Source organism: Schistocerca americana, chromosome 9 (assembly GCF_021461395.2).
Source record: "Schistocerca americana isolate TAMUIC-IGC-003095 chromosome 9, iqSchAmer2.1, whole genome shotgun sequence".
In the NCBI taxonomy this organism is placed as follows: Eukaryota; Metazoa; Arthropoda; class Insecta; order Orthoptera; family Acrididae; genus Schistocerca; species Schistocerca americana.
The window spans coordinates 26,883,660-26,910,319 of NC_060127.1; the positions used below are offsets into that span (position 1 = coordinate 26,883,660).

General features: G+C 42.5%; 1 protein-coding gene across 1 annotated transcript in view; it reads left to right on the forward strand.

Moving 5' to 3' along the window:
• LOC124551231 (protein split ends-like) overlaps positions 1-26,660 on the forward strand; it is a 124,289-nt gene that overhangs the window by 53,501 nt on the left and 44,128 nt on the right. Inside the window, exon 2 of the mRNA XM_047126224.1 lies at positions 6,932-7,188. Coding sequence (XP_046982180.1) covers positions 6,932-7,188 — 257 coding nt within the window. The remainder of the gene's footprint in view (positions 1-6,931; positions 7,189-26,660) is intronic.

Below are 26,660 nucleotides of genomic sequence, written 5' to 3' on the forward strand. Positions count from 1 at the left end.
CAAGGTCATGGAAAGTTTCAGTACCTGAAATTACAACATAAAAGTAATAACAGATAAGACTAAAACGTTTATGAATCCTGAAAAAGTCAAGCCGTAAGTTTAGGTAAACACAATCAAAAATACAACAAGAATCAGTTTAATTTTTCAAGGAACTACTCGACTCTTCAGTTTCGATTTGAAAGCGCGTGGATTACTACTAAGATTTTCGAATTCTTGTGGTAGCTGTGGTTGTTGTTGTTGTGGTCTTCAGTCCTGAGACTGGTTTGATGCAGCTCTCCATGCTACTCTATCCTGTGCAAGCTTTTTCATCTCCCAGTACCTACTGCAACCTACAACCTTCTGAATCTGCTTAGTGTATTCATCTCTTGGTCTCCCTCTACGATTTTTACCCTCCACGCTGCCCTCCAATACTAAATTGGCGATCCCTTGATGCCTCAGAACATGTCCTACCAACCGATCCCTTCTTCTGGTCAAGTTGTGCCACAAACTTCTCTTCTCCCCAATCCTATTCAATACTTCCTCATTAGTTATGTGATCTACCCATCTAATCTTCAGCATTATTCTGTAGCACCACATTTCGAAAGCTTCTATTCTCTTCTTGTCCAAACTATTTATCGTCCATGTTTCACTTCCATACATGGCTACACTCCATACGAATACTTTCAGAAATGACTTCCTGACACTTAAATCAATACTGGATGTTAACAAATTTCTCTTCTTCAGACACGCTTTCCTTGCCATTGCCAGCCTACATTTTATATCCTCTCTACTTCGACCATCATCAGTTATTTTGCTCCCCAAATAGCAAAACTCCTTTACTACTTTAAGTGCCTCATTTCCTAATCTAATTCCCTCAGCATCACCCGACTTAATTACACTACATTCCATTATCCTTGTTTTGCTTTTGTTGATGTTCATCTTATATCCTCCTTTCAAGACACTGTCCATTCCATTCAACTGCTCTTCCAAGTCCTTTGCTGTCTCTGACAGAATTACAATGTCATCGGCGAACCTCAAAGTTTTTATTTCTTCTCCATGGATTTTAATACCTACTCCGAATTTTTCTTTTGTTTCCTTTACTGCTTGCTCAATATACAGATTGAATAACATCAGGGAGAGGCTACAACCCTGTCTTACTCCCTTCCCAACCACTGCTTCCCTTTCATGTCCCTCGACTCTTATAACTGCCATCTGGTTTCTGTACAAATTGTAAATAGCCTTTCGCTCCCTGTATTTTACCCCTGCCACCTTTAGAATTTGAAAGAGAGTATTCCAGTCAACATTGTCAAAACCTTTCTCTAAGTCTACAAATGCTAGAAACGTAGGTTTGCCTTTCCTTAATCTTTCTTCTAAGATAAGTCGTAAGGTCAGTATTGCCTCACGTGTTCCAGTGTTTCTACGGAATCCAAACTGATCTTCCCCGAGGTTGGCTTCTACTAGTTTTTCCATTCGTCTGTAAAGAATTCGTGTTAGTATTTTGCAGCTGTGACTTATAAAACTGATAGTTCAGTAATTTTCACATCTGTCAACACCTGCTTTCTTTGGGATTGGAATTATTATATTCTTCTTGAAGTCTGAGGGTATTTCGCCTGTTTCATACATCTTGCTCACCAGATGGTACAGTTTTGTCAGGACTGGCTCTCCCAAGGCCGTCAGTAGTTCCAATGGAATGTTGTCTACTCCGGGAGCCTTGTTTCGACTCAGGTCTTTCAGTGCTCTGTCAAACTCTTCACGCAGTATCATATCTCCCATTTCATCTTCATCTACATCCTCTTCCATTTCCATAATATTGTCCTCAAGTACATCGCCCTTGTATAGACCCTCTATATACTCCTTCCACCTTTCTGCTTTCCCTTCTTTGCTTAGAACTGGGTTTCCATCTGAGCTCTTGATATTCATACAAGTCGTTCTCTTATCTCCAAAGGTCTCTTTAATTTTCCTGTAGGCAGTATCTGTCTTACCCCTAGTGAGATAGGCCTCTACATCCTTACATTTGTCCTCTAGCCATCCCTGCTTAGCCATTTTGCACTTCCTGTCGATCTCATTTTTGAGACGTTTGTATTCCTTTTTGCCTGCTTCATTTACTGCGTTTTTGTATTTTCTCCTTTCATCAATTAAATTCAATATTTCTTCTGTTACCCAAGGATTTCTACTAGCCCTCGTCTTTTTACCTACTTGATCCTCTGCTGCCTTCGCTACTTCGTCCCTCATAGCTACCCATTCGTCTTCTACTGTATTTCTTTCCCCCATTCCTGTCAATTGTTCCCTTATGCTCTCCCTGAAACTCTGTATAACCTCTGGTTGTTTCAGTTTATCCAGGTCCCATCTCTTTAAATTCCCACCTTTTTGCAGTTTTTCAGTTTTAATCTACAGGTCATAACCAATAGATTGTGGTCAGAGCCCGCATCTGCCCCTGGAAATGTCTTACAATTTAAAACCTGGTCTTACCATTATATAATCTATCTGATACCTTTTAGTATCTCTAGGGTTCTTCCATGTATACAACCTTCTTTCATGATTCTTAAACCAAGTGTTAGCTATGATTAAGTTGTGCTCTGTGCAAAATTCTACCAGGCGGCTTCTTCTTTCATTTCTTAGCCCCAATCCATATTCACCTACTATGTTTCCTTCTCTCCCTTTTCCTGCACTCGAATTCCAGTCACCCATGACTATTAAATTTTCGTCTCCCTTCACAATCTTAATAATTTCTTTTATTTCATCATACGTTTCTTCAATTTCTTCGTCATCTGCCGAGCTAGTTGGCATATAAACTTGTACTACTGTAGTAGGTGTGGGCTTCGTATCTATCTTGGCCACAATAATGCGTTCACTATGCTGTTTGTAGTAGCTTACCCGCATTCCTATTTTCCTATTCATTATTAAACATACTCCTGCATTACCCCTATTTGACTTTGTGTTTATAACCCTGCAGTCACCTGACCAGAAGTCTTGTTCCTCCTGCCACCGAACTTCACTAATTCCCACTATATCTAACTTCAACCTATCCATTTCCCCTTATAAATTTTCTAACCTACCTGCCCGATTAAGGGATCTGACATTCCGCGCTCCGATCCGTAGAACGCCAGTTTTCTTTTTCCTGATAACGACATCCTCTTGAGTAGTCCCCGCCCGGAGATCCGAATGGGGGACTATTTTACCTCCGGAATATTTTACCCAAGAGGACGCCATCATCATTTAATCATACAGTAAAGCTGCATGCCCTCGGGAAAAATTACGGCTGTAGTTTCCCCTTGCTTTCAGCCGTTCGCAGTACCAGCACAGCAAGGCCGTTTTGGTTATTGTTACAAGGCCAGATCAGTCAATCATCCAGACTCTTGCCCTTGCAACTACTGAAAAGGCTGCTGCCCCTCTTCAGGAACCACACGTTTGTCTGGCCTCTCAACAGATACCCCTCTGTTGTGGTTGCACCTACGGTACGGCTATCTGTATCGCTGAGGCACGCAAGCCTCCCCACCAACGGCAAGGTTCATGGTTCATGGGGGGGGGGGGGGGGGGGGTAGCTGTGGTAGCTTATTGAAAATGGACGCATCAGTATACAGCACACTTTTCTGCGCAAGAGTTACGGAATGAAATCACAATGATATCCAGACCATTATCTGCTTACAGGCGTTGATAAATATCGACGGGGACAGTCGAAAATGTGTGCCCCGCGACCGGGACTTGAACCCGGGATCTACTGCTTACGTGGTAGACACTCTGAGCCGTCGAGGACACAGAGGATATTGCGACTGCAGGGACTTATCTCTGGCACGCTTCCTTGTTACCCACATTTCCAACTCACTGACCACACACTACATTTGCAGAGCCCCTGCCGACTATACTCATTACTCTCGGCAGTCAATCTACCGATTCCCGTAAGTGTTTGAGCAATGTCCGAAAGAACAAATACCATCTTCATATAGATAAGGTCTACCGGCCAATGATCTTCTTCTGTGCGGATGCTAAAACTCTTACGGGAATCGGTAGAGCGGCTGCTGCGAGTAATGAATATGGTGGGCAGGGGCTCTGCAAATGTAGTGTGTGGACAGCAAGCTGGAAATGTAGGTATCGCAAGGAGTGTGCCAGAGATCTCTCTGCAGTCGCAGTATCCTCTATGTCCTCGATGGATCAGAGGGATGGAGAATCTGCCTTGTAAGCAGAAGACCCTGCGTTCGAGTCTTGATCAGGGTACACAATGTCAACTGTTCCTATTGATATTTATCAACGCCTGTAATCAGCTAATATTCTGGATTTCACTGGAATTTCATTATTCGTGAGCTGCATGATTAAGAATGATATCTGTTCTTTCGGACATGTCCGAAAGAACAGATACCTTCATATAGAGTTACGGAAGTCAGATCCAAATGCAGGTTTGATTTCTGCCGAGTATTAACTGAGTGAAAGCTCCTTATTCTTGGGGATGAGCCAATATTGTTAATGAGAAATGACAGCAAGGAACGTATATTGGGAGGCCAGTGTCATAATACCCAGACTCGTGAACAGGAATCTACAAGAGCTTCGTCAACTTACTTGCCCGAAACGCCCGTTTCTGACCCAAAAATATCATTTTAGAATGGGAAGGGTTACCCCAAAATATAAAACAAACGACATCAACCAATGAAAATAAGCAAAGTAAATTAATTTTCGTATCGAACGATCACACACTTCAGATACAGTACGAATAGAAAAAATGGCATTATTGAGTCTTTGAACAAGATCCTGAACGTGGTCTTTCCACGACAGTTTACTATCCGAACACCTAGAAATTTGAACTGTTCAGTTTCACTAATCATATGCCAATTCTGCGAAATTAAAATGCCAGGTTTAGTTGAAATGTGTGTTAGAAACTACAAAAACCGAATCTTACTGTGATTTAGCGTTAGTTTATTTTCTACAAGCCATGGACTTATGTCATGAACTGCACTATTTGAAGCCGAGACGATGTTGCACACAACATACTTTACTGCCAAGCTAGTGTCATCATCAAACAGAAATATTTTAGTGTTACCCATAATACTAGAGGGCATATCATTTACGTAGATAAGGAACAGGAGTGGCCCCAACACTGATCCCTGGGGCACCCCCCACTTGTCTGTACCCCACTCAGATCCCACATCACAACCATTCTCAGCACTGTGAATAATGACCTTTTGCTGTCTGTTGCTAAAGTAGGGGGTGAACCAATTGTGAGCTACTCCTCGTACTCTGTAATGGTCCAACTTCAGGAGCAATATTTTGAGATCAACACAATCAAATGCCTTAGTTAAAGCAAAAATATATGCGTAGCGTTCGGAACGTTTTGTTTAACCCATCCAGTATCTCATAGAGAAAAGAGCATATAGCATTTCCAGTTGTTAAAAGACTTCTAAAGTCGAACTGTACATTTTATAGCAGATTATGTCATTTAAAATGATCAATTATTCTTACATACACAGCCTTTTCAAAAACTTTAGCAAACACTAATGGCATAGAAATAGGTCTAAAATAGTCTACATTATCCCTTTCTCCCTTTTTTAAAGCGGCTTTACTACTGAGTACTTTAATCGTTCAGGAAACTGACCATTCCTAAAGGAGAAATTACAAATATGGCTAAATACAGGGCTAACATGTGCCGCACAATACTTTAATATTTTGCTAGGCACTCGATCATATCCATGAGAGTCCTTAGTCTTCAGTGATTTAATTATTGACTCAATCTCCCCCTTGTCTGTATCACAGGGGAGTGTTTCAGACATCAATCTGGGAAAGGCATTTGCCAAGAGAGTTACATGATTCTCTGTAGAAACTAAAGTTTTATTTATTTCACCAGCAATGCTCAGAAAATGATTGTTAAATACTGTGCATATATCTGATTTATCAGTAACAGAAATATTTTTGCTCCGAACTGACTTTATGTAGTAGACCTTGTGCTGCTGACCAGACACTTCCTTCACAACTGACCATATGTTTTTAATTTTATCATGTGAATTAGCTATTCAGTTTGCATACCACATACTCTTTGCCTTGCTAATAACATTTTTAAGAAACTTGGAGTACTGTCTGTAATGGGCTACTGTAGCTTGATTGTGACTACTTTTAACATTTTGATATAATTCCTGCTTTGTTCTACATGATATCCTTATCCCACTAGTCAGCCACCCAGGCTGCCTTTTCCTGCTGGTACCCCGTTCAGAACGTTCTAAACGAAAACAGCTCTCAAACAGCATGGGAAATGTGTTAAGGAAAGCATTATATTTGTCATGTATGCTATCGGCACTAGAAACATCTGCCACCCTTGCTCCTTCTTCAGTCTTGGCGAATCTTCAGTGACTCATTCTATATTTTGTTATTTTGTGGTAGATTCGTACTAACAACCGAAAGTCTCGTCACCTGTGATGGTTTTCACCAGAGAAGAACTGTCCTCATTTTTCATTTTAATCAGTTTGCAGGAGGCGTCCAAGTGCCTTTGTTTTTGTTGAGGACTCAAGGTGTGTGGGACAGACTTTAACACAAAATTTATTCTTCTTCAAAACAGTCTGGAGAATGACTTGCACACTTCGTTTAGAGATGTTGCCCCCTTGCTACTTGAGACACAGCAACATTTACACATTACAGTCACACGTCCACCAATCAACACTGCCTGCACGCAACTGACTCGTGAATTGCATATCTTAGTTACCTATCTGTCGTCGCTTATAGACGAATAATAATATCAGTCTTGCCACTTTTTGGACAGACCTTTTTATGAATAATGAGCACACGTGCTTATCATTAAGTTTTGGCCACAAATGACAACAGTACACTTGTTTTTAAAATTTTCCATTTGTTTTATTTAATAAAAATCTGTAACAACAAGATTGTTGTTATCAGCAGCACTCAGAGCAAACAGGAGGTAAAGGTGTGTGAGAATGCGAGGTGTATCATGAATGAGAGGAATTGTCTTTTTGCGCAGCTACGAGCCGCCCCATGGCTCCTGACCGTCAGCTGGCTGCTGTTGGTGGGCGGCAGTGGGGCCAACATAACGGAGCCGGCGTCTCTCAGCGTGGTCAGCATGCACACTGGGGACCAGCCGCTCTTCACAAGCCTGGTCGTGCACACCCCTGGAGCGGAGGGCTCCGCAGTAGTTGGCAGCCCTGACGAGCTGCAGCACGTGTCGCAGACGCAGCACTGGCCTTACTCTGCCAGTCTGAGTCCGACGCAGGTCGTGGGGTAAGTGGATCCTGCTACGTTCAATAATGGAAACCAGTTTGCTCGGCTCAGACCTGCGACAGCCGTAGCGTGTAAACCCAATGGTTGTACCTGATGAAACCTGTCGTGGAATTGAGAAAAATGCAGAGCTATATCATTCAGAGGCATACCTGGTATCAGTTTGAAACATCTCCTACAGATGCACAGTTCGTGATAACATGACAATATACATTGATACAAATTTGATTCTACACAGAGTACGCGAAAGAACTTGCCCCCTTCTAACAGCCGTGTACCGCAAGTCTCTAGAGGAACGGAACGTTCCAAATGATTGGAAAAGAGCGCAGGTAGTCTTCAAGAAGGGTCGTCGAGCAGAAGCGCAAAACTACAGACCTATATCTCTGACATCGATCTGTTGTGGAATTTTAGAACATGTTTTTTTGCTCGCGTATCATGTCATTTCTGGGAACCCAGAAGCTACTCTGTAGGAATCAACATGAATTCCGGAAACAGCGATCGTGTGAGACCCAACTCGCTTTATTTTTTCATGAGACCCAGACAATATTAGATACAGGCTCCCAGATAGATGCCATTTCCCTTGACTTCCGGAAGGCCTTCGATACAGTTTCGCACTGTCGCCTTATAAACAAAGTAAGAGCCTACGGAATATCAGATCAGCTGTGTGGCTGAATTGAAGAGTTTTTTTAGCAAACAGAACACAGCATGTTGTTCTCAATGGAGAGACGTCTACAGACGTTAAAGTAACCTCTGGCGTGCCACAGGGGAGTGTTATGGGACCATTGCTTTTCACAATATATATAAATGACCTAGTAGATAGTGTCGGAAGTTCCATGCGGCTTTTCGCGGATGATGCTGTAGTATACAGAGAAGTTGCAGCATTAGAAAATTGCAGCGAAATACAGGAAGATCTGCAGCGGATGGGCACTTGGTGCAGGGAGTGGCAACTGGCCCTTAACATAAACAAATGTAATCTATTGCGAATACATAGAAAGAAGGATCCTTTATTGTATGATTATGTGATAGCGGAAAAAAACACTGGTAGCAGTTACTTCTGTAAAATATCTGGGAGTATGCGTGCGGAACGATTTGAAGTGGAATAATCATATAAAATTAGTTGTTGGTAAGGCGGCTGCCAGGTTGAGATTCATTGGGAGAGCCCTTAGAAAATGTAGTCCAACAAAGGACGTGGCTTGCAAAACACTCGTTCGACCTATACTTGAGTATTGCTCATCAGTGTGGGATCCGTATGAGGTACGGTTGACAGAGGAGATAGAGAAGATCCAAATAAGAGCGGCACGTTACGTCACAGGTTTATTTGTTAAGCGTGATAGCTTTACGGAGATGTTTAGCAAGCTCCAGTGGCAGACTCTGCAAGAGAGGCGCTCTGCATCGCAGTGTAGCTTGCTCGCCAGGTTTCGAGAGGGTGCGTTTCTGGATGAGGTATCGAATATATTGCTTCCTCCTACTTATACCTCCCGAGGAGATCACGAATGTAAAATCAGAGAGATTCGAGCGCACAGGGAGGCTTTCTGGCAGTCGTTCTTCCCGCGAACCATACGCGACTGGAACAGGAAAGGGAGGTAATGACAGTGGCACGTAAAGTGCCCTCCACCACACACCGTTGGGTGGCTTGCGGAGTATAAATGTAGATATAGATGTAGACGAGCCAGAACGTTATGAGTGACAGAATGGTGACTGGTGGTTCCGTCGGCATGTGATGTAGTAATGAAAGTATAGAAGGTGAGTAGAGACGATTGGGAAGTCCTTCTAGCTTTGTTACGGGCCACATATGTTGAAGTCCACTGACATAAGCGATTGTGTTAAATTTTAGGTTGTTATGTTCAGTCATCAAGAAATGAGAATCTCTATAACTGTGAAGATGGTCGGTCATTCGTTTGCTAATGTCGTGAGCATGTATGGATATCGGCTGAGCCACAGTGAAACCACGAGTGAGTGACAAAGTGTCGGACGTCCACACCGCGTCACAGAACGTGAGATTGGAAACTTACCCTCTCTGTAAAGCAGGTTGTGTGATGATCTCTGTCACGTCTGACTACAGAATACAACGGTGACACAGACACAAGTGCTTCCCTCCAGTGCACATAGCTGAACATGTCACTCCACTGCAGATGACCATGTGTGTTCCCATGTTGATTAAACAACATTCTCAATTAGGATTGCAGCGCGGACAGAAACAGTGAGATTGGCCTGTACATAAATAGAAATGTGTCACCTGGTTGAATCGGTCACGTTTCTTGTTACATCTTGGTTGACACAAGTCGATGGTGAGAGTATTATATTACAGGGTTAATTCACGTGGGATTCCTCGGAACTTTGGTAGTAAATGAAGACTGCAAGAAAGCTGTAGATTATGTGAACATTATTGTGGACCACATGCATTCCTTCATGTTTAACACATTCACTGACGGTGATGATGAGTTCCAGCAGTATAATTGTCGAAGTCGTAAGGCCAGAATCATTCTACAGTATTCTGAGGAACTAACGTTGATGTCTTGGCTTCAAAATTCGAAGGATCTGAACCTTATGAGCACATCTGGGACAATATCAGGCACCAGTTCCTTGCCTACAAAAGACTGGCCCATAATTTACTGGAATTGCTTCACCTTGTGTGGAAAACTACTGCCACATATCTCCAGAAACCTGCCAAGGACATGTTCATACATGGAGTGCATAATAGCTGTTGTATTGTGCTATAAATGAGCATCAACATGCTGTTATGCAAGTGTCGCAATGTTTTGGTTCATCATTGTATATTAATCAAGTTCTACCATTTCGAGTATGTAAGAATTTGCAACACAGTACGTAAGAATGGCTTTGTAAAGCGAGCTGAGTGTGTCAGAAAGGTGCCTTATTCCAGGAGCCCACAAGTTCACCCATTTATTCAGAGAGGTTTCGGAGTAGTTATATGCGCCAATGGGCACCACTGGTCATGTTAGCGTGAAGTGGCAGTCCAAAGTCCAAATATGGATCATACAGCTCTGCGAAATCAACTGACAGTGATTGGGAAATTTTAAGGTGTACTTTACGAAACAATCACCAGATGTATTTCCCATCAACTACTGCTGAGTGGTCAGTGGAGATTGCTACAAATCCTCTGTAGTTAAAAAAAATCAACTCTGGCAGAATTAGCTAAGCATTCTGACACCATGATTTTGCACCACTCTTAAAAATAGGGTGAAATAGCATTCATCTACAAAAAAGGTAATTACAAGAATCTCCTATAGCAGCGATTCTATCAAGTATGTAATTATAGCCTTGTCTGACATCCCAGCATATTGTATCAAGTAATCCACTTGCAAGGCTAGTAGTTCATCTTTTTCTCAATTTATTATTGCCTATATTTTAAATCCATATGTATGTACTGTGAGGTGAAAGAAGTAATCAGATAGTGATATGCATATATACAAACGACGCAGTATCACATACACCAAGGTATAAAAGGGCAGTACATTGTTGGGGCTGTCATTTCTACTCAGGTAATTCATGTGAAAAAGTTTCCAATGTGATCATGGCTGCAGAGTGGGAATAAGTAGACTTTGAATAAGGGATGGTGGTAGGAGCTATACCCATGGGACATTCCACTTTATAAATCTCTAGGGAATTCAATACTCTGAGATCCGCAATGTCAAGAGTGTGCCAAGAATGCCAAATTTCAGGCATCATGTCTCACCACAGACATTACAGGGGCTGATGGGTGAACAGCAGCGTTTGCATAGAGTTACCAGTGCTAAAACACAAGAAAAACTGCATGAAACAACAGCAGAAATTACTGTAGACAGAAAATGAATGCACCCATTAGGACAGTGTGGCGACGTTTGGCATTAATCAGCTGTGGCAGCAGACGACTGATGCCTTTGCTAACAGCAGGACATGGCTTGCACCGCCTCTGCTGGGCTCGTGACCATATCAGTTGGATCCCAGAAGACTGGAAAACGGTGGCCTGGTGAGATCAGCCTCGATTTCATTTGGTAAGAGCTGATAGTAGGGTTCGTGTATGGCACAGACCTCGCGAAGCCATGGACTCAAGTTGTCAAAAATGCTAACTGGTGGAGGCTCCATAATGGTGTGGACTGTGTTACATGGAATGGACTGGGTCCTCTGGTCCAACTGCACCAGTCATTCTCTCCAAATGGTTGCGTTTGGGAACTTGGAGACCATTTGCAGCTATAAAGGGGCTTCATGTTCCCAAACAACGATGGAAGTTTTGTGGATGACAGTGCGCCACGTCAGTTGGGTCATCGTTGTTCGTAATTGGTTTGAAGAACGTTCTAGACAGCTGAGTGGATGATTTGGCCGCTCAGATCGTCTGACATGAATCCCATTGAATATTCATGGGACATAATCGAGAGATTCATTTGTGCACATAGTGGCTTAATATCTCTGTAGGGGACTTCCTACGATTTTCTGAGACCATGCCACATCGAGTTGCTGCTCTAAGCTGGGCCATAGGAGGTCTGATGTGGTAGTAGGAGCTATCTAATGAACTTTGTACTTTGTCACCTATATATGGAGTATGTGTGTATGTGTGTGTGTAATTTTAGCCATTTAAAAATTTAATTGCATACATGGCTCATTCAGATTATTTATTTCTAACTAACGATAAAACAGGCTACAAAAGTTAAAACAGTGCATCCACCTTATTGTGGTCAATCATCACTCTTGTAAATTTTATGCAAGTAGAGAAACCATAACACTAAAATTCTAAGGTGATAATGCCCGTCCGGTTGGCTGTCCGGTCTGACGCATGGCTTTCCGGGTGGGAAGGAGCGCCGGTCGCCGGCACGATTCCGCCCAGCGGATTTGTGTCAAGGTCCAGTGAACCGGCCAGTCTGTGGATGGTTTTTAGGCGGTTTTCCATCTGCCTTGTGCAATGTGGGCTGGTTCCCCTTATTCCACCTCAGTTACACTATGTCGGCGATTACTGCGCAAACAGGTTCTTCACGTACGCATACACCACCATTACTCTACTACGCAAACATAGGGGTTACACTCATCTGGTGTGAGACGTTCCCTGGGGGATCCACTGGGAGCCGAACCGCACAATAACCCCGGGTTCGGTGTGGGGCGGCGGAGGGGTGAAGTAGACTGTGGTAGTCGTCGTGGGGTTGTGGACGAATGTGGCTGTGGCGGGGATGGAACCTCTCCGTCGTTTCTAGGTCCCCAGTTAACATACAATACAATACAATACAAGGTGATAATTGTGAATGTCGAAATGATATTCTTCTGGAGAGGAAATCAGACATGCAGTGATGCATTAAACATGTCGTAGGAACACTGTAGAACCACCAGACAGCGCCCTCCACAGCAGCCACTACCAGCAGCAGCCACAACAGCAACAGGCTTTACTGCAGCAGCAGCTGCTGGAGAACCAGAGGAGGCGGCTGCAGTTGCAGCTGAAGCAGGTACAGCAGCAGCTGCAGCAACACCAGCAGGAACAGCTGCAGCAGGAACAGCTGCACACGTCGCATCAGCAGCTCAGGAGCCAAGCGCTGACTGCTGTGCCAACGACCACAACACAGCAGATGCAGATGACGAAACTGTCCACTCCACTTCCACAGCTGTTCCACAGTCACGTTCCACATGAGGCACATTCGTAAGTACCACATTACTGAAAGTCATAATTTGTGTCTGGGGGTATGTCATCATGGCCTGTTCTTTATTTCCATCTGCAATACTCTCTTAAAAGCTCCTAATGGACACTTCGCTCTATCAGAAAACTAGCTACTACACTCTTCTGGAAAGTACCACGTGTTGTGTGACTTGACTGCACTCTGTAAAAATTTCACTTCGAAGGAATGCACCAGCTGATGTCAGAGTGAAACATTCAGGCAATACAAACGGTATGCTCCAGCACAGACCCTTGCTTTCTTTGGGCAATACTTCCCTGACTGAGGTATACATGTACACATTGCAGCATCTGTCTGTTATATCATAACTCCTAGACTCGAAACTCATCACACCATGCAGTTGTATCAGCAAGTAACATAACAGTACAGTGTCAGCAACAGATCAGGAAGTCCATCGTAGAAAGAACCCTTGGACTGTGGGTAACATATTTCTCGACTATACCGTTCATGCTACAGGACAATTCCTGTAAACGCCTTCAGGAGACATCTGAGGGGCTTGGAACAGATGGCAAATGATAGTTGTGATGTACACTATGACCATAGCATCTATTGATGAGCTAGTAACAACTTTACCTGCTTTGGTTGCATAATTATTTAACCATTGTTCACAGTAACCGTGTGTTATTATCAGGAAGGATGGTAGTAACAACTTTACCTACTTTGGTTCCATAATTATAGAAGCGTTGTTCACAGTGATTGTATGTTATTATCTGTGCGACTGTGTGAAGCATGGAATTACAGCAGTCACTCCCAATCCCACTGCGTTTTCATTATTCTACTGTATTAACATTTCAGCTATTAATACCCATCTTCAGTGCATTTGAATGAATTATAATCCACGAAACTACCAGCAGTACACGCAGAAGGAAACTGAGAGGTCCTCTTCTGCCTGTACATCAGTGGAGTCATATGGTGACATCTACTGCTAGGAGTTTGTTGGATTATAACTCACTCAAATGCACTGAAGATGGGTATTTATAGCTGAAATCTGGATATGGAAGAACATTTAGAAAGCCAATTGAATTTTGACTGATTGCTGTTTTCCTGTCCTTCCTTGTTGTAACAACTTTGTCTTTTTTTTGGGGGGGGGGGGGGGGGGCATATCCATCTTCTGCATCTTCTGACTGATTTGATGCAACCTCTCATGAATTATTCTCCTGTGTCTAGCTCTTCATCTCAGAGTAGCTGTTGTACTCTACACCCTCAATCATTTGTTGCGTGTATTCCAATCTCCGTTATCCACTACAGTTTTTATCCCCAACAGCTCCCTCTGGTACCATGGATATTATTCCCCGATGTCTTAACACAGATCCTATCATACTGTCCATGTTTTCCATAAATTTATTTTCTCTCCAGTTCTATGGAGGACCTCCTCTCTTCGTGTTAGGTTTCCAACATCCTTCTAAAGCAGCGCATCTCAATGCTCCAACTCTTTTTTTGATTTTCCAAAAGCTCTTGATTTACTTCCATTCAATGCTGTGCTTCAGACATACTTTCTCAGAAATTTCTTCCGCTAACGACGCCCGATGTTTGCCACCATGGTCATCTTTTGGCCAGGAATGTTCTGTGTGACTGCACTAGCCTGCTTTTAGGTGCTCCATGGTTCGTCTATCATGTGTTACTTTGCTTCCAAGATAACAGAATTCCTTAATTTCATCTACTTTGCGGTCACCAATTTATCCATTACTTATTTTTGCTAGCCCTTGTCGGTCTCGCCTTTCTTCGAGTTACTCACAATCCGTGGCGTGTGCTTATTAGATTGTTCTTTCCTTTCAACAGGTCCTGCCATTCCTCTTCAGTTTCACTGAGGATAGCAACATCATCAACGAATCTTATCACTGATGTCCTCTCGTCCTGATTTTAATCCTGCTTTTGAATCTTTATTTCTAGAGTATTACCTATGAAGTTTAATGGTCTGGATGTGAGTCCTGGTCTGGTGCGTAAGTATGTCAGAAATTTTTGTAGTAGAGCACAGATCGTTTGCAAATAAATGAATCATTCTAAAAATATACGATTGGTCTGCAGACAAGTCAATACAAATTGTGTGACTGACGGACAGTGTATACAGGGTGATTCAGCTGTGTCGACTTATGGGTTTCATGCAACCTGCAACCCCTTCAAATACCACGTGAAAGATTTTCATATACTCTCGCTCGCTACATGCGAACTATCAGCTCTACAGAAAAAAATTAACAGGACCTTTTTGTAGGAAATTTAAAGTAGTTAAATTTTCCATCGAGATATGTTTTCGCCAGAGGCTGTAGCTTTCGAAGTATTCAAGAAAACCCTACAAAAATGACCTTCAATCGCGTTTTTCTTGAATAACTCTAAAACCGTCGCCTCCAGCGAAAACGTATCCCAGTACAAAATTTAACTACACCAAATTTGCTACAAAAACATCCTGTTCATCTTTTTCTGTAGGACTAATAGCTTGAACGTAGTGAGCGAGAGACTAAGTAAAGTTAGCATGTGGTATTTGAAGGCGTGGTGGGTTGCATAAACCGCATAGGTAGGGGGCAGCTGAATCACCCTGTGTGTGTGTGTGTGTGTGTGTGTGTGTGTCTGTGTGATTGAACAAGAGTTCTATCATTTTTCCCGAAATGATGAAGCCAAAAATTCTCTATAGTTTCTTCAAATTATATCGACTAAATGCTAGCACAGTTTCATAAAATATGAAGCCACGCGAAATCGACACTATGCATGTTTCGAGAATAAAAGCCTTGAAGCTGGTCTGATAACCAGACAAACAGCCTTCCAGTTAATCTCAAAGACAGAATTTCTATAAAAAGAAAATACCAATATAAATCTACAAGAATCAGTGATGACTCAGAAAACTTGCGAATGTTAAATGTAGGTGTTATTCTGCCAATAGAAACTCTATCGGATTTAAACTAACATTATAAGCCATACATATCAGCACAGAGAAGGTTTATACACAAAAGTGAGGTGTCTTTATGTTTATGCCAAGTAGCAACAGAGATGTCTATATCTTTCTACCAAGTAGTATTATCGTTCGTAGTAAAGAAATGTCGGAGCTTGTGGTATTACTTGTTTAATGTTTCTCGCAGAAAGTATTAAAGATATATTTTAATTTTTTACAGTAGTCAGTGAAGAGTGTTTCATGTAAAATAAAGATGCATTGTGTACTTCTTTACGAAAAACATTTCTACTTTTCAAATTTGGTAATCACTAACAGTGTGTCTTTTCAAAAAGACATGAATGTGAGTATGAAAGAGTATGTAAGCAGCTTAATATGATATTTGTTGCGTTAGTTGCAGGGATATCACATAATGTGAATTTATCTAATGCCTTATGAAAGGTTTTAGATATTTTATCTTTGGAAGTATTGAATTAACTACGGAATATTGGAGTCATACACTTTTCTTAACAGTATCTAATATCTTTTAACAATATCTATGGACTGAGCCTTGTTAAAATATGTGGTGAAGCATTTCACAAAAATGTTTCCACGTTTGAGTAAAAGTAAAAACAGAGGCTGCTGGTTCAGCGTTATTTTAGCTCCATAGCTACAAAAACATTGTTTAACAGGGCAATATTCTGAATTTTTGTTAAGAAAATTTTCTCTTTGGTTTTGTAAAATATTTCCTCGTATAAAACTGTAGTGATATTACTTAAGTTACATTTAAAAATGACGCATCATTGTATTGGAAAAAGAGTATCTTCTGTCTCGGGAAAAAAGTAAGACTGTGAACCACAAGGCCGCATACTAATCCATTTCATTCCCTTACCTTCTCGAACTCTTGTTTTGATGTCTCAAACATCATGAAAATGTAAACGAAATACTTCTTATGTAGGTTGCATTATTTACAGTATCCCTATCTGCCTACCACTGAGCAAGTCCTTCCAACGTTCAATTGAAGCTGTAGCATCTCATAGAAGACCTTAATATACGGAGACAGTATGTTTAGGTAAATGACTACATCTACATCTACATGGATACTCCGCAAAACACACTTAAGTGCCTGGCAGGGTGTTCATACAATCACCTTCACAATAATTCTCTATTATTCCAATATGGAACAGCGCGCGGAGTAAACGAACACCTACATCTTTCAGTGCGAGCTCTGATTTCCTTTATCTTATTACGATGATCGTTTCTCCCTATATAGGTCGGCGTCATCAAAATATTTTCGCAGGAGGAGGAGAAAGTTAGTGATTGAAATTTCTTGAGAAGGTTCCGCCGCATCGAAAAACGCCTTTGTTTCAATGATGGCCACCCCAAATCCTGTATCATGTCAATGACACTCTCTCCCCTATTTCACTATTGTAGAAAACGTGCTTCTCTTCTTTGAACTTTCTCGATATACTCCATTAATTCTACCTGGTAATGATCCCAGATACAGCAGTACTGCTGTATAGGACGGACAAGCGTTATATAATGTGTCAAGAAATGAAGGGAGGGATCAAACGTTACTGAAAGACCGACGACTGTAAATGAAAGAACAAATTGAATGAGCTGTTATCGGTGCACTCGTCACCTTAATTCTGTATGAAATCCGAGTTTTCGACACTGGTCACCACTGTTTCGTCAGGAAAGTAACTGATTCTCGAAGAAATGACGATATGATGCAGATGACTAAGCTGTGTGCACTGCACTACAGATTGTATTGGTGTCAAGCAATGATCTCTGTCTAAACTACATGTCTAACATATAACGTCGCATATACCACTATCACAATTCTGCTCTATGATTTCAAAAATCTTCTGTGATCCTAACATTGAAGTGACGATCAGAAATTAACATGTGAACTCCACTGTCTAACAAAATAACGCCATTGGATGCTGCAGAAATCAATAAATTGTATACCGTATTAGCGAAACTTTTCAGTTGTTCAAGTCGTAAAATTAAATGTTATAAACGGTGTAGATGAGTCTTAAACAAAGTAGACAGGGTTTGCGCAGTCATGCCGCTACTAGTAAATACTACATGTGAACAAAGTATGTACTTGTGAAATAAAAACTGATATTAAAATGTGAAATGTCACCTACACATTAATCTGAAACGAAGTACGTGTTCTCTTACTTGGTATCTGTTACATTGCCTATTGGTATTTATGTTACCAATGATTGTCACACACACGTAATGCAAATGTGGGAACATATTTCCTTCGGCAGGGCTCAAATACCGAGTTCTGAGCGAAACTTCTGGTTCAAAATGGCTCAAATGGCTCTGAGCACTATGGGACTTAACTTCTGAGGTCATCAGTTCCCTATAACTTAGTACTTAAACCTCACTGACCTAAGGACATCACACACATCCGTGCCCGAGGCAGGATTCGAACCTGTGACCGTATCGGTCGCGCGATTCCAGACTGAAGCGCCTAGAACCGCTCGGCCACTCCGGTCGGCGAAACTTCTGGATTTATGGGTGTTACATGTGGTCTATGTTAACGACACAGATACGTGTACAAGGGAATGGTGTTACAACTGTTTGTCAGCTTGCTGAATGGTACGCGCAGCAAACATAGAGCATCCGAAATATTTATAGAACAGTAAATTTTCTGTTACCATTTCAGGGTCAAAACCGAGAGGGAGTTTGCATAATCCGTTGGATGCTCGAAGGAATCAATTGTTCTGATTACGTATTCCTTTTATAATGAACTGTTGTAATAGCCTGCTGATCTGACAGTTCCCTCTTTCGGTTATCGTTTTAGTTCATGAAGTACGGTTTACAACCCGGAATCCGTAAATGTACCTTAATCACGTACAGGCCAATCAAAACTCTTCGCCCGGCTGCAACATGGGAGACGACGCAAAGCAAAGGAATCAGCAGACACTCGGAAGTTCTGTGATCAGAGACCATAGACTAGCATGCAGGTAGACTAGAGATCAATGGTGCCAACGCTGAAACCTCACTCGCAGCATCCTTTTTTGCACCATTATGTATAATGGCGCAAAAATTTCCAAGCAGGCTCTTAGTGTCAGGTGACGTAGGTGCCTGTGTAATTTTGTAGTTGCAGCGTCTAGTACCACTTAGCTAATGTTGATCTAGAAAAGGCCTTTGATAAAATTAACAGGGAAAATCTGTGGAACTTAACGATGAATAGGGGGCACCCATTCTATTTAATAAATATCTTAAGAAGCCTGTACGAAACCATCATGGTAGTAAACACCTTGAGAAGCCTATGCGAAACAATTGTGGTAGATATAAACCGAGAGCTGGCAGCACCTTTTTTAATGAAGCGTTGTAATAGCCTGCTGATCTGACAATTCCTTCCTTCAGTTATCGTTTTAGTTCGTGAAGTAAGGTTTACAACCGGAAATCGGTAAACGGGGGAGGGGAGGGTCACTTATGGATCTACCATTACGCCCCGGCTATTTTATACATTCAGGGTGGTCAGAAACAGCCCGAACAGTTTGTAAGAATGATGCAGGGTGGGTCGTGCTGAAACATAATGGTTAAGAAAAGAATTAGCTGTTTCCGAGTTAATTGGCATTGAAATTAGACAGTCAGGCCGTTGTGTGCGCGAATTCAATCGGCCCGCCCGATTCAATCAGCGTGTAGATCATAGCGCACGAGACTGCAAATCCTTTGGCTCGGGTTCGATCCTTACTGCTATCACTAGTAAAATTTTTATATCGCTGTCTCGTACAGGTTTTAGGAAACCAAAGGAAGAAAGCGTTCGGTGACACTGAAACGTCCCCTTAGAAAAATTTAAAGATGATAGCGCTGGAAAACCTCTTACGTTATTTGATTTTCAAACAGCTGAGCAGAACTGAACGTACTAAGACATTTCTCTCTTTACTTATTCTGATCAACACTAAACTGACACACAATATTTTTAGCGCAACGCAATCTGACTTTCAATAATCCTTAAAAGAATGTCCCTGCCTAACAATAACCTATACCTCACAAAAATCTTCGTTACTCGAACTACTGCAATACAGCGAGCGCCAATACTGCCAGCGAAATAAAAGATTCAAACTACTGAAGGCACTAACTACTGATAGGCATAGTTAGCAAATGAAAGACTGTGATAGAGAACAAACAATGTATTTACCTTAATAATGTTCAAAAGTCTATATATATATATATATATATATATATATATATATATATATATATATATATATATATATATATATATATCAGTTCATGATTACAGTATTACAAATTTACTCTTTCTGATCGCCCGCTCTCAAAATTCTGCCATTTCTCTTCCCACATCCACCACTGCTGGCGGCTCACCTCCAACTGCGCAACGCTACGCGCTGTTCACATCCAACTGCCGAACAATACAATAGCAAATATTCCAATAATGCAAACCAGCCACAGACTGCACACAGCACAGTCAGTGGTTTTCATACAGAGCGCTACGTGGCGTTATCGACATAAAAACCTAAACAGCCTACTTACAACACCATCGTCGGTGGGCGCACAACGTGTGATTGGCTAATTTCAGTCGTAATTAACTGGGAAACCGCGCAACCTATCGATTTTTTTTTCTTAACAACTATTTATCCTACCCCGCAACCCCCATACAAGCTTTTCGCGCTGTTTCTGACCACCCTGTCAGACGATTTACTGCATGAATAGAAAACCAAGCTTCATTCAGGTATTAGAACAGACAATGGGACTATTCTGAGTTGTGCTTTATGTACCGATGAGGGCACAGTTTTAACAGAGAAAGAGACTGATCTGCAAAAACGATTTTACCTTCTAAGTACAGGAAGGGGTGCCAAGAGAACAAAAGTAGTGGTCAAAAGTACCGCAGTAGGACAAGTCAGCCATTCCAGTTATGTGAGACGTGATGTCACATATGAGCAAGATAAAGATATAGACAACGAAGTAGCAAAATTTTGAAACCTGTGTGGATCCGTAGAAACAAGACACGAAACATAGCAAGAATGAAGTTTTGGCAGTCGACACATTACCCTACGGAAGTGAATCGTGGGTCATTTACAAATGACAAGAAGGTGAGACTGAGGCAGGTGACGTGAGATTTCTTAGAGCTGTGAAATTCTGTACCAGAGTAGACATTAGGAAAGAATTAAACACATTTGACGTACGAAACAAAACTGAAGACGACAAAGGAAAGTGGAGTAAACACCTTGACAGAATGAGTAATGGCACACTATTTTACTAACTCAGAAATTATAATATAGAAGGCCGAAGAATTCATGGAATGCCAATGAAGAGATGGACACACTAACAGGCAAAGGCCTAATAGTTCAAGTTTCTTTTACAGTCAGTTGCTTACCCAAATAAGACAGTGGTGGTTATTGCCGAAATATCGGATGTTCATGCAGAATTATCGCTACAAGTTCACCGAGAACATTTTTCACAACAAATCAGACATGACAGACTATGTGGTTATGAAAGATTAAATTTCTCATAAAATTTATTACTATTCCAGGACAGATGTCAGTGAAGTGAGTCCTCCTGAGATTTCCACATCCACCACTGCCCCAAAAACCACGCCTGCCGTGTCTTCGACTGCAGCCACTGACCTACAGTATTTGCGCGGTCAACATCAGCGGCAGATGCAGTCGTTGTACCACCAGATGAGGCACCTGCCTCCCGAGTACAGTCAGATTCTGAGAGATCAGCTGCAGGAGAAACAACGGCAACAGCAACAGCAGCTGCAACAACAGCAGCTGCAAAAGCAACAGCAGAGACGGCAACAGCAGCAGCAGAGGCAGGAACAACAGCAGAAGCAGCGACAACAGCAGGAGCAGCAGCAGAAACAGCAGCAGCTGCAACAACAACAACAACAACGGAAGCAGCAGCAGCAGCAGCAGGAACTACAGGCGTCTTCCACTGCATACACGTCTGTAAGGGCTGTTGGCAGCCCATACCGCTGGGCAGACATGGGCTCCGGTGTCGAAATCTCCAGCAATGCTATTGATGATGGAATCGTTGTGCAGAGGTTAGTCACCTTGTTTACTCTTGTTGTGATGTCTCCACAATCGCCACAATTTCCATAATATTTTTTTTCCAGTGACGTGTAAGTATATGCCACAGTGCTCTGCTAATGATATACTGAATCCATTCTTCAGATCGATAACAGTTTCTCTTATTACAACTGTTATCACACACACTTTCTTTTGCAGTCCACACTGTTAAAATCAAATTACAGCGTAAGAGTTGCCATACTTGCAGAGAAAAATAAATTGCTCTTTTTATTTCATCAGACATATACAGGGTGTTACAAAAAGGTACGGCCAAACTTTCAGGAAACATTCCTCACACACAAAGAAAGAAATTATGTTATGTGGACATGTGTCCGGAAACGCTTACTTTCCATGTTAGGGCTCATTTTATTACTTCTCTTCAAATCACATTAATCGTGGAATGGAAACAAACAGCAACAGAACGTACCAGCGTGACTTCAAACACTTTGTTACAGGAAATGTTCAAAATGTTCTCCGTTAGCGAGGATACATGCATCCACCCTCCGTCGCATGGAATCCCTGATGCGCTGATGCAACCCTGGAGAATGGCGTGTTGTATCACAGCCGTCCACAATACGAGCACGAAGAGTCTCTGCATTTGGTACCGGGGTTGCGTAGACAAGAGCTTTCAAATGCCCTCATAAATGAAAGTCAAGAGGGTTGAGGTCAGGAGAGCGTGGAGGCCATGGAATTGGTCCGCCTCAACCAATCCATTGGTCACCGAATCTGTTGTTGAGAAGCGTAAGAACACTTCGACTGAAATGTGCAGGAGCTCCATCGTGCATGAACCACATGTTTTGTCGTACTTGTAAAGGCACATGTTCTAGCAGCACAGGTAGAGTATTCCGTATGGAATCATGATAACGTGCTCCATTGAGCGTAGGTGGACGAAACTAAAATGAGCTCTAACATGGAAATTGAGCGTTTCCGAACACATGTCCACATAACAGCTTTTCTTTATTTGTGTGTGAGGAATGTTTCCTGAAAGTTTGGGCGTACCTTTTTGTAACACCCTGTATAATTACACTGAGGCGCGTAGGCAAGTTGTATAGGCAATCGTATTCAAATGCGGAGATATGTAAATAGGCAGAATACGGCGCTGCAGTCGGCAACGCCTATATAAGACAAGTGCTGCTACAATGGCAGGTTATCAACATTTAAGTGACTCTGAACGTGGTGTTATAATCGGCGCACGAGAGATGGGACACACTATGTCCGCGGTAGCGATTGAGTGGGGTTTTCCCGTACGACCATTTCACGAGTATACGGTGAATATCAGGAATCCGGTAAAACATGAGATCTCCGACATCGCTATATCTGGCAAACGATCCTGCAAGAACGGGACCAACGACGACTGAAGAGAATTGTTCAATGTGACAGAGGTGCAACCCTTCCGCAGATTGGTGCAGATTACAATGCTGGACGATCAACAAGTGTCAGCTTGTGAACCACTGAAGGAAATATCACCGATATGGGCTTTCGGAGCAGAAGACTCATTCGTGTACCCTTTATGGCTGCACGACACAAAGCTTTACGCCTCGCCTGGGCCCATCAACACCGACATTGGACTGTTGATGACTGGAAACATGTTGCTCGGTCGGACGAGTCTCGTTTCAAATTGTATCGAGTGGATGGACGTGCACGAGCATGAAGACAACCTCATGAATCCATGGACCGTGCATGTCGGCATGGGACTGTTCGAGCTGGTGGAGCCTCCATACGAGGGGCGTTTAAAAAGTCCGTGCAAAAATAAAAACTACTACGTGTTTGGGGTAAACATTTCTTATTTTTCGATGTAGTCTCCTTTTAGACTTATACACTTCGCCCAAGGCTTTTCTAATTTGTTGACCGCTTCAGAATAATAGGAATTGTCCAAGTCTGCAAAATAGCTATTAGTTGCTGCAATCACCTCCTCGTTTGATTAAAATCTTTGTCTTGCAAGCCATTTCTTCAAATTGGGGAACAAATAGTAGTCCGAGAGAGCCAAGTCTGTAGAAAACGGGGGATGTGAAACGAGTTGGAATCCTATTTCCATTAATTTTGCATCCACAACTGCTGAGGAGTGTGCTACTGCATTGTCATGATGGAAAAGGACATATTTTGCTGTCCAATCGCCGGCGTTTTTCTTGCAGCTCGGTTTTCAAACGGTCCAATAACGATGAATAATTTGCACCTGTAATAATTTTACCCTTCTCCAGAAAGACGAGGATTATCCCTTGCGAATCCCAAAAGACAGTCACCATATCCTTTCCGGCCGAAGGACTGGTCTTCGCCTTTTTTGGTGCAGATTCTCCCTTGGTAACCCATTGTTTGGATTGTTGTTTGACATCAGGAGTATAGTAATGTACACATGTGTCATCCATACTGACGAAACGACGCTTAAAGTCCTGCGGATTCTTCCTGAACAGCTGCAAACCATCCTTGCAACACTTCACACGATTCCATTTTTCGTCAACCGTGAGCAATCGCGGAACCCATTCTGCGGATAGCTTTCTCATGTCCAAATATTTATGCAAAATATTATGTACCCGTTCATTTGAGATGCCCACAGCACTAACAATCTCGCGCACGTTACCTCCTCTGTCATCCATCACCATATCATGGATTTTATCAGTGATTTCTGGAGTCGTAACCTCCACAGGGCGTCCAGAACGTTCAGCATCACTTGTGCGCATATGACCACTCCGAAAATTTTGAAACGACTTATAAACTGTTCTAATCGAAGGTGCATAATCACCGTAACGTTTATCAGGCATCCCTTTAGTCTCCTGAGGCGTTTTACCTTTCATAACGAAATGTTTAATCACAACACGAAATTCTTCTTCGTCCATTTTTTGACAATCACTCGACTTCCTTGATTCACACGAATACCAAACACAAAGAAATACACCAACATGGCTGAAACTTGGTGTGCGTTCTTTCCAAAGATGCTGCTAACTAAACATGATCTCGATACGCACTTGTGGTGCCATCTCTCGGACTTTGCACGTACTTTTCAAACGACCCTCGTATAAGTGTCGTGTCGCCTAGCCGCGGCCCGATTGAAAGACTAACCGTCATACTAACGCTACAGCAGTGCCTTATGAACTATTTTGTTTTGCTTGCATTGAACATAGCGAAGGATCATGATTCTGTGGATGTCGCCAGTTGATTGCGACACACCTTTGAGAATACGCAAAAAGTTAAGAATTGTCAATTTAACTTACTCGTATTGTAATGAAGTCCGGTAATACGATTTGCTTGAATTATTGTCTAGCGATCCGAGAAAACAGCTTCCTAGGCACCTTATATTAGACGAGTGGGCAGGATACTACGCAAATAGTTTCGGTCGACTGAGCATCATCAGGTTCCTGTGCACCAAATGGAAATAATTGAAATTTATTGCAGTCTTCAGATACCTGATAATGGCCAGTCGACTGAAACCAGTTGTTAAAATAAATACACTACTGGCCATTAAAAATGCTACACCACGAAGATGACGTGCTACAGACGCGAAATTTAACCGACAGGACGAAGATGCTGTGATATGTAAATGATTAGCTTTTCAGAGCATTCACACAAGTTTGGTTCCGGTGGCGACACAAATAACGTGCTGACATGAGGAAAGTTTGCAACAGATTTCTCATACACAAACAGCAGTTGACCAGCGTTGCCTGGTGAAACGTTGTGGTGATACCTCGTGTAAGGAGGAGAAATGCGTACCATCACGTTTGCGACTTTGATAAAGGTCGGATTGTAGCGTATCGCGATTGTGGGTTATCGTATAGCGGCATTGTTGCTCCAGTTGGTGGAGATCCAATGACTGTTAGCAGAATATGGAATCAGTGGGTACAGGAGGGTAATACGGAACGCCGTGCTGGATCCCAACGGCCTCGTATCACTAGCAGTCGAGATGACAGGCATCTTATCCACATGGCTGTAACGGATCGTGCAGCTACATCTCGATCCATGAGTCAACAGATGGGAACGTTTCCAAGATAACAACCATCTGCACGAACAGATTGACGACGTCTGCAGCAGCATGGACTATCAGCTCGGAGACCATGGCTGCGGTTACCCTTGACGCTGCATCACAGACAGGAGCGCCTGCGATGGTGTACTCAACGACGAACCTGGGTGCACGAATGGCAAAACGTCATTTTTTCGGATGAATCCAGGTTCTGTTTACAGCTTCACGATGCTCACATCCGTGTTTGGCGGTATCGCTATGAACGCAAGTTGGAAGCGTGTATTCGTCATCGCCGTACTGGCGTATCACCCGGCGTCATGGTATGGGGTGCCATTGGTTACACGTCTCGGTCACCTCTTGTTCGCATTGACGGCACTTTGAACAGTGGACGTTACATTTCAGATGTGTTACGACCCGTGGCTCTACCCTTCGTTCGATCCCTGTGAATCCCTAAATTCCATCAGGATAATGCACGACCGTTTGTTGCAGGTCCTGTACGGGCCTTTCTGGATACAGAAAATGTTAGACTGCTGCCCTGACCAGCACATTCTCCAGATCTCTCACCAATTGAAAACGTCTGGTCAATGGTGGCCGAGCAACTGGATCGTTACAATACGCCAGTCACTACTCTTGATGAACTGTGGTGTTGAAGCTACATGGGCAGCTGTACCTGTACACGCCATCCAAGCTCTGTTTGACTTAATGCCCAGGCGTATCGAGGCCGTTATTACTGACGGAGGTTTCTCTGCCTCGTGATGACTGGGCGCTGTGTGATGTCCTTAGGTTAGTTAGGTTTAAGTAGTTCTAAGTTCTAGGGGACTGATGACCATAGATGTTAAGTCCCATAGTGCTCAGAGCCATTTTTGAACTGCCAGAGGTGGTTGTTCTGGGTACTGATTTCTCAGGATCTATGCACCCAAATTGCGTGAAAATGTAATCACACGTCAGTTGTAGTATAA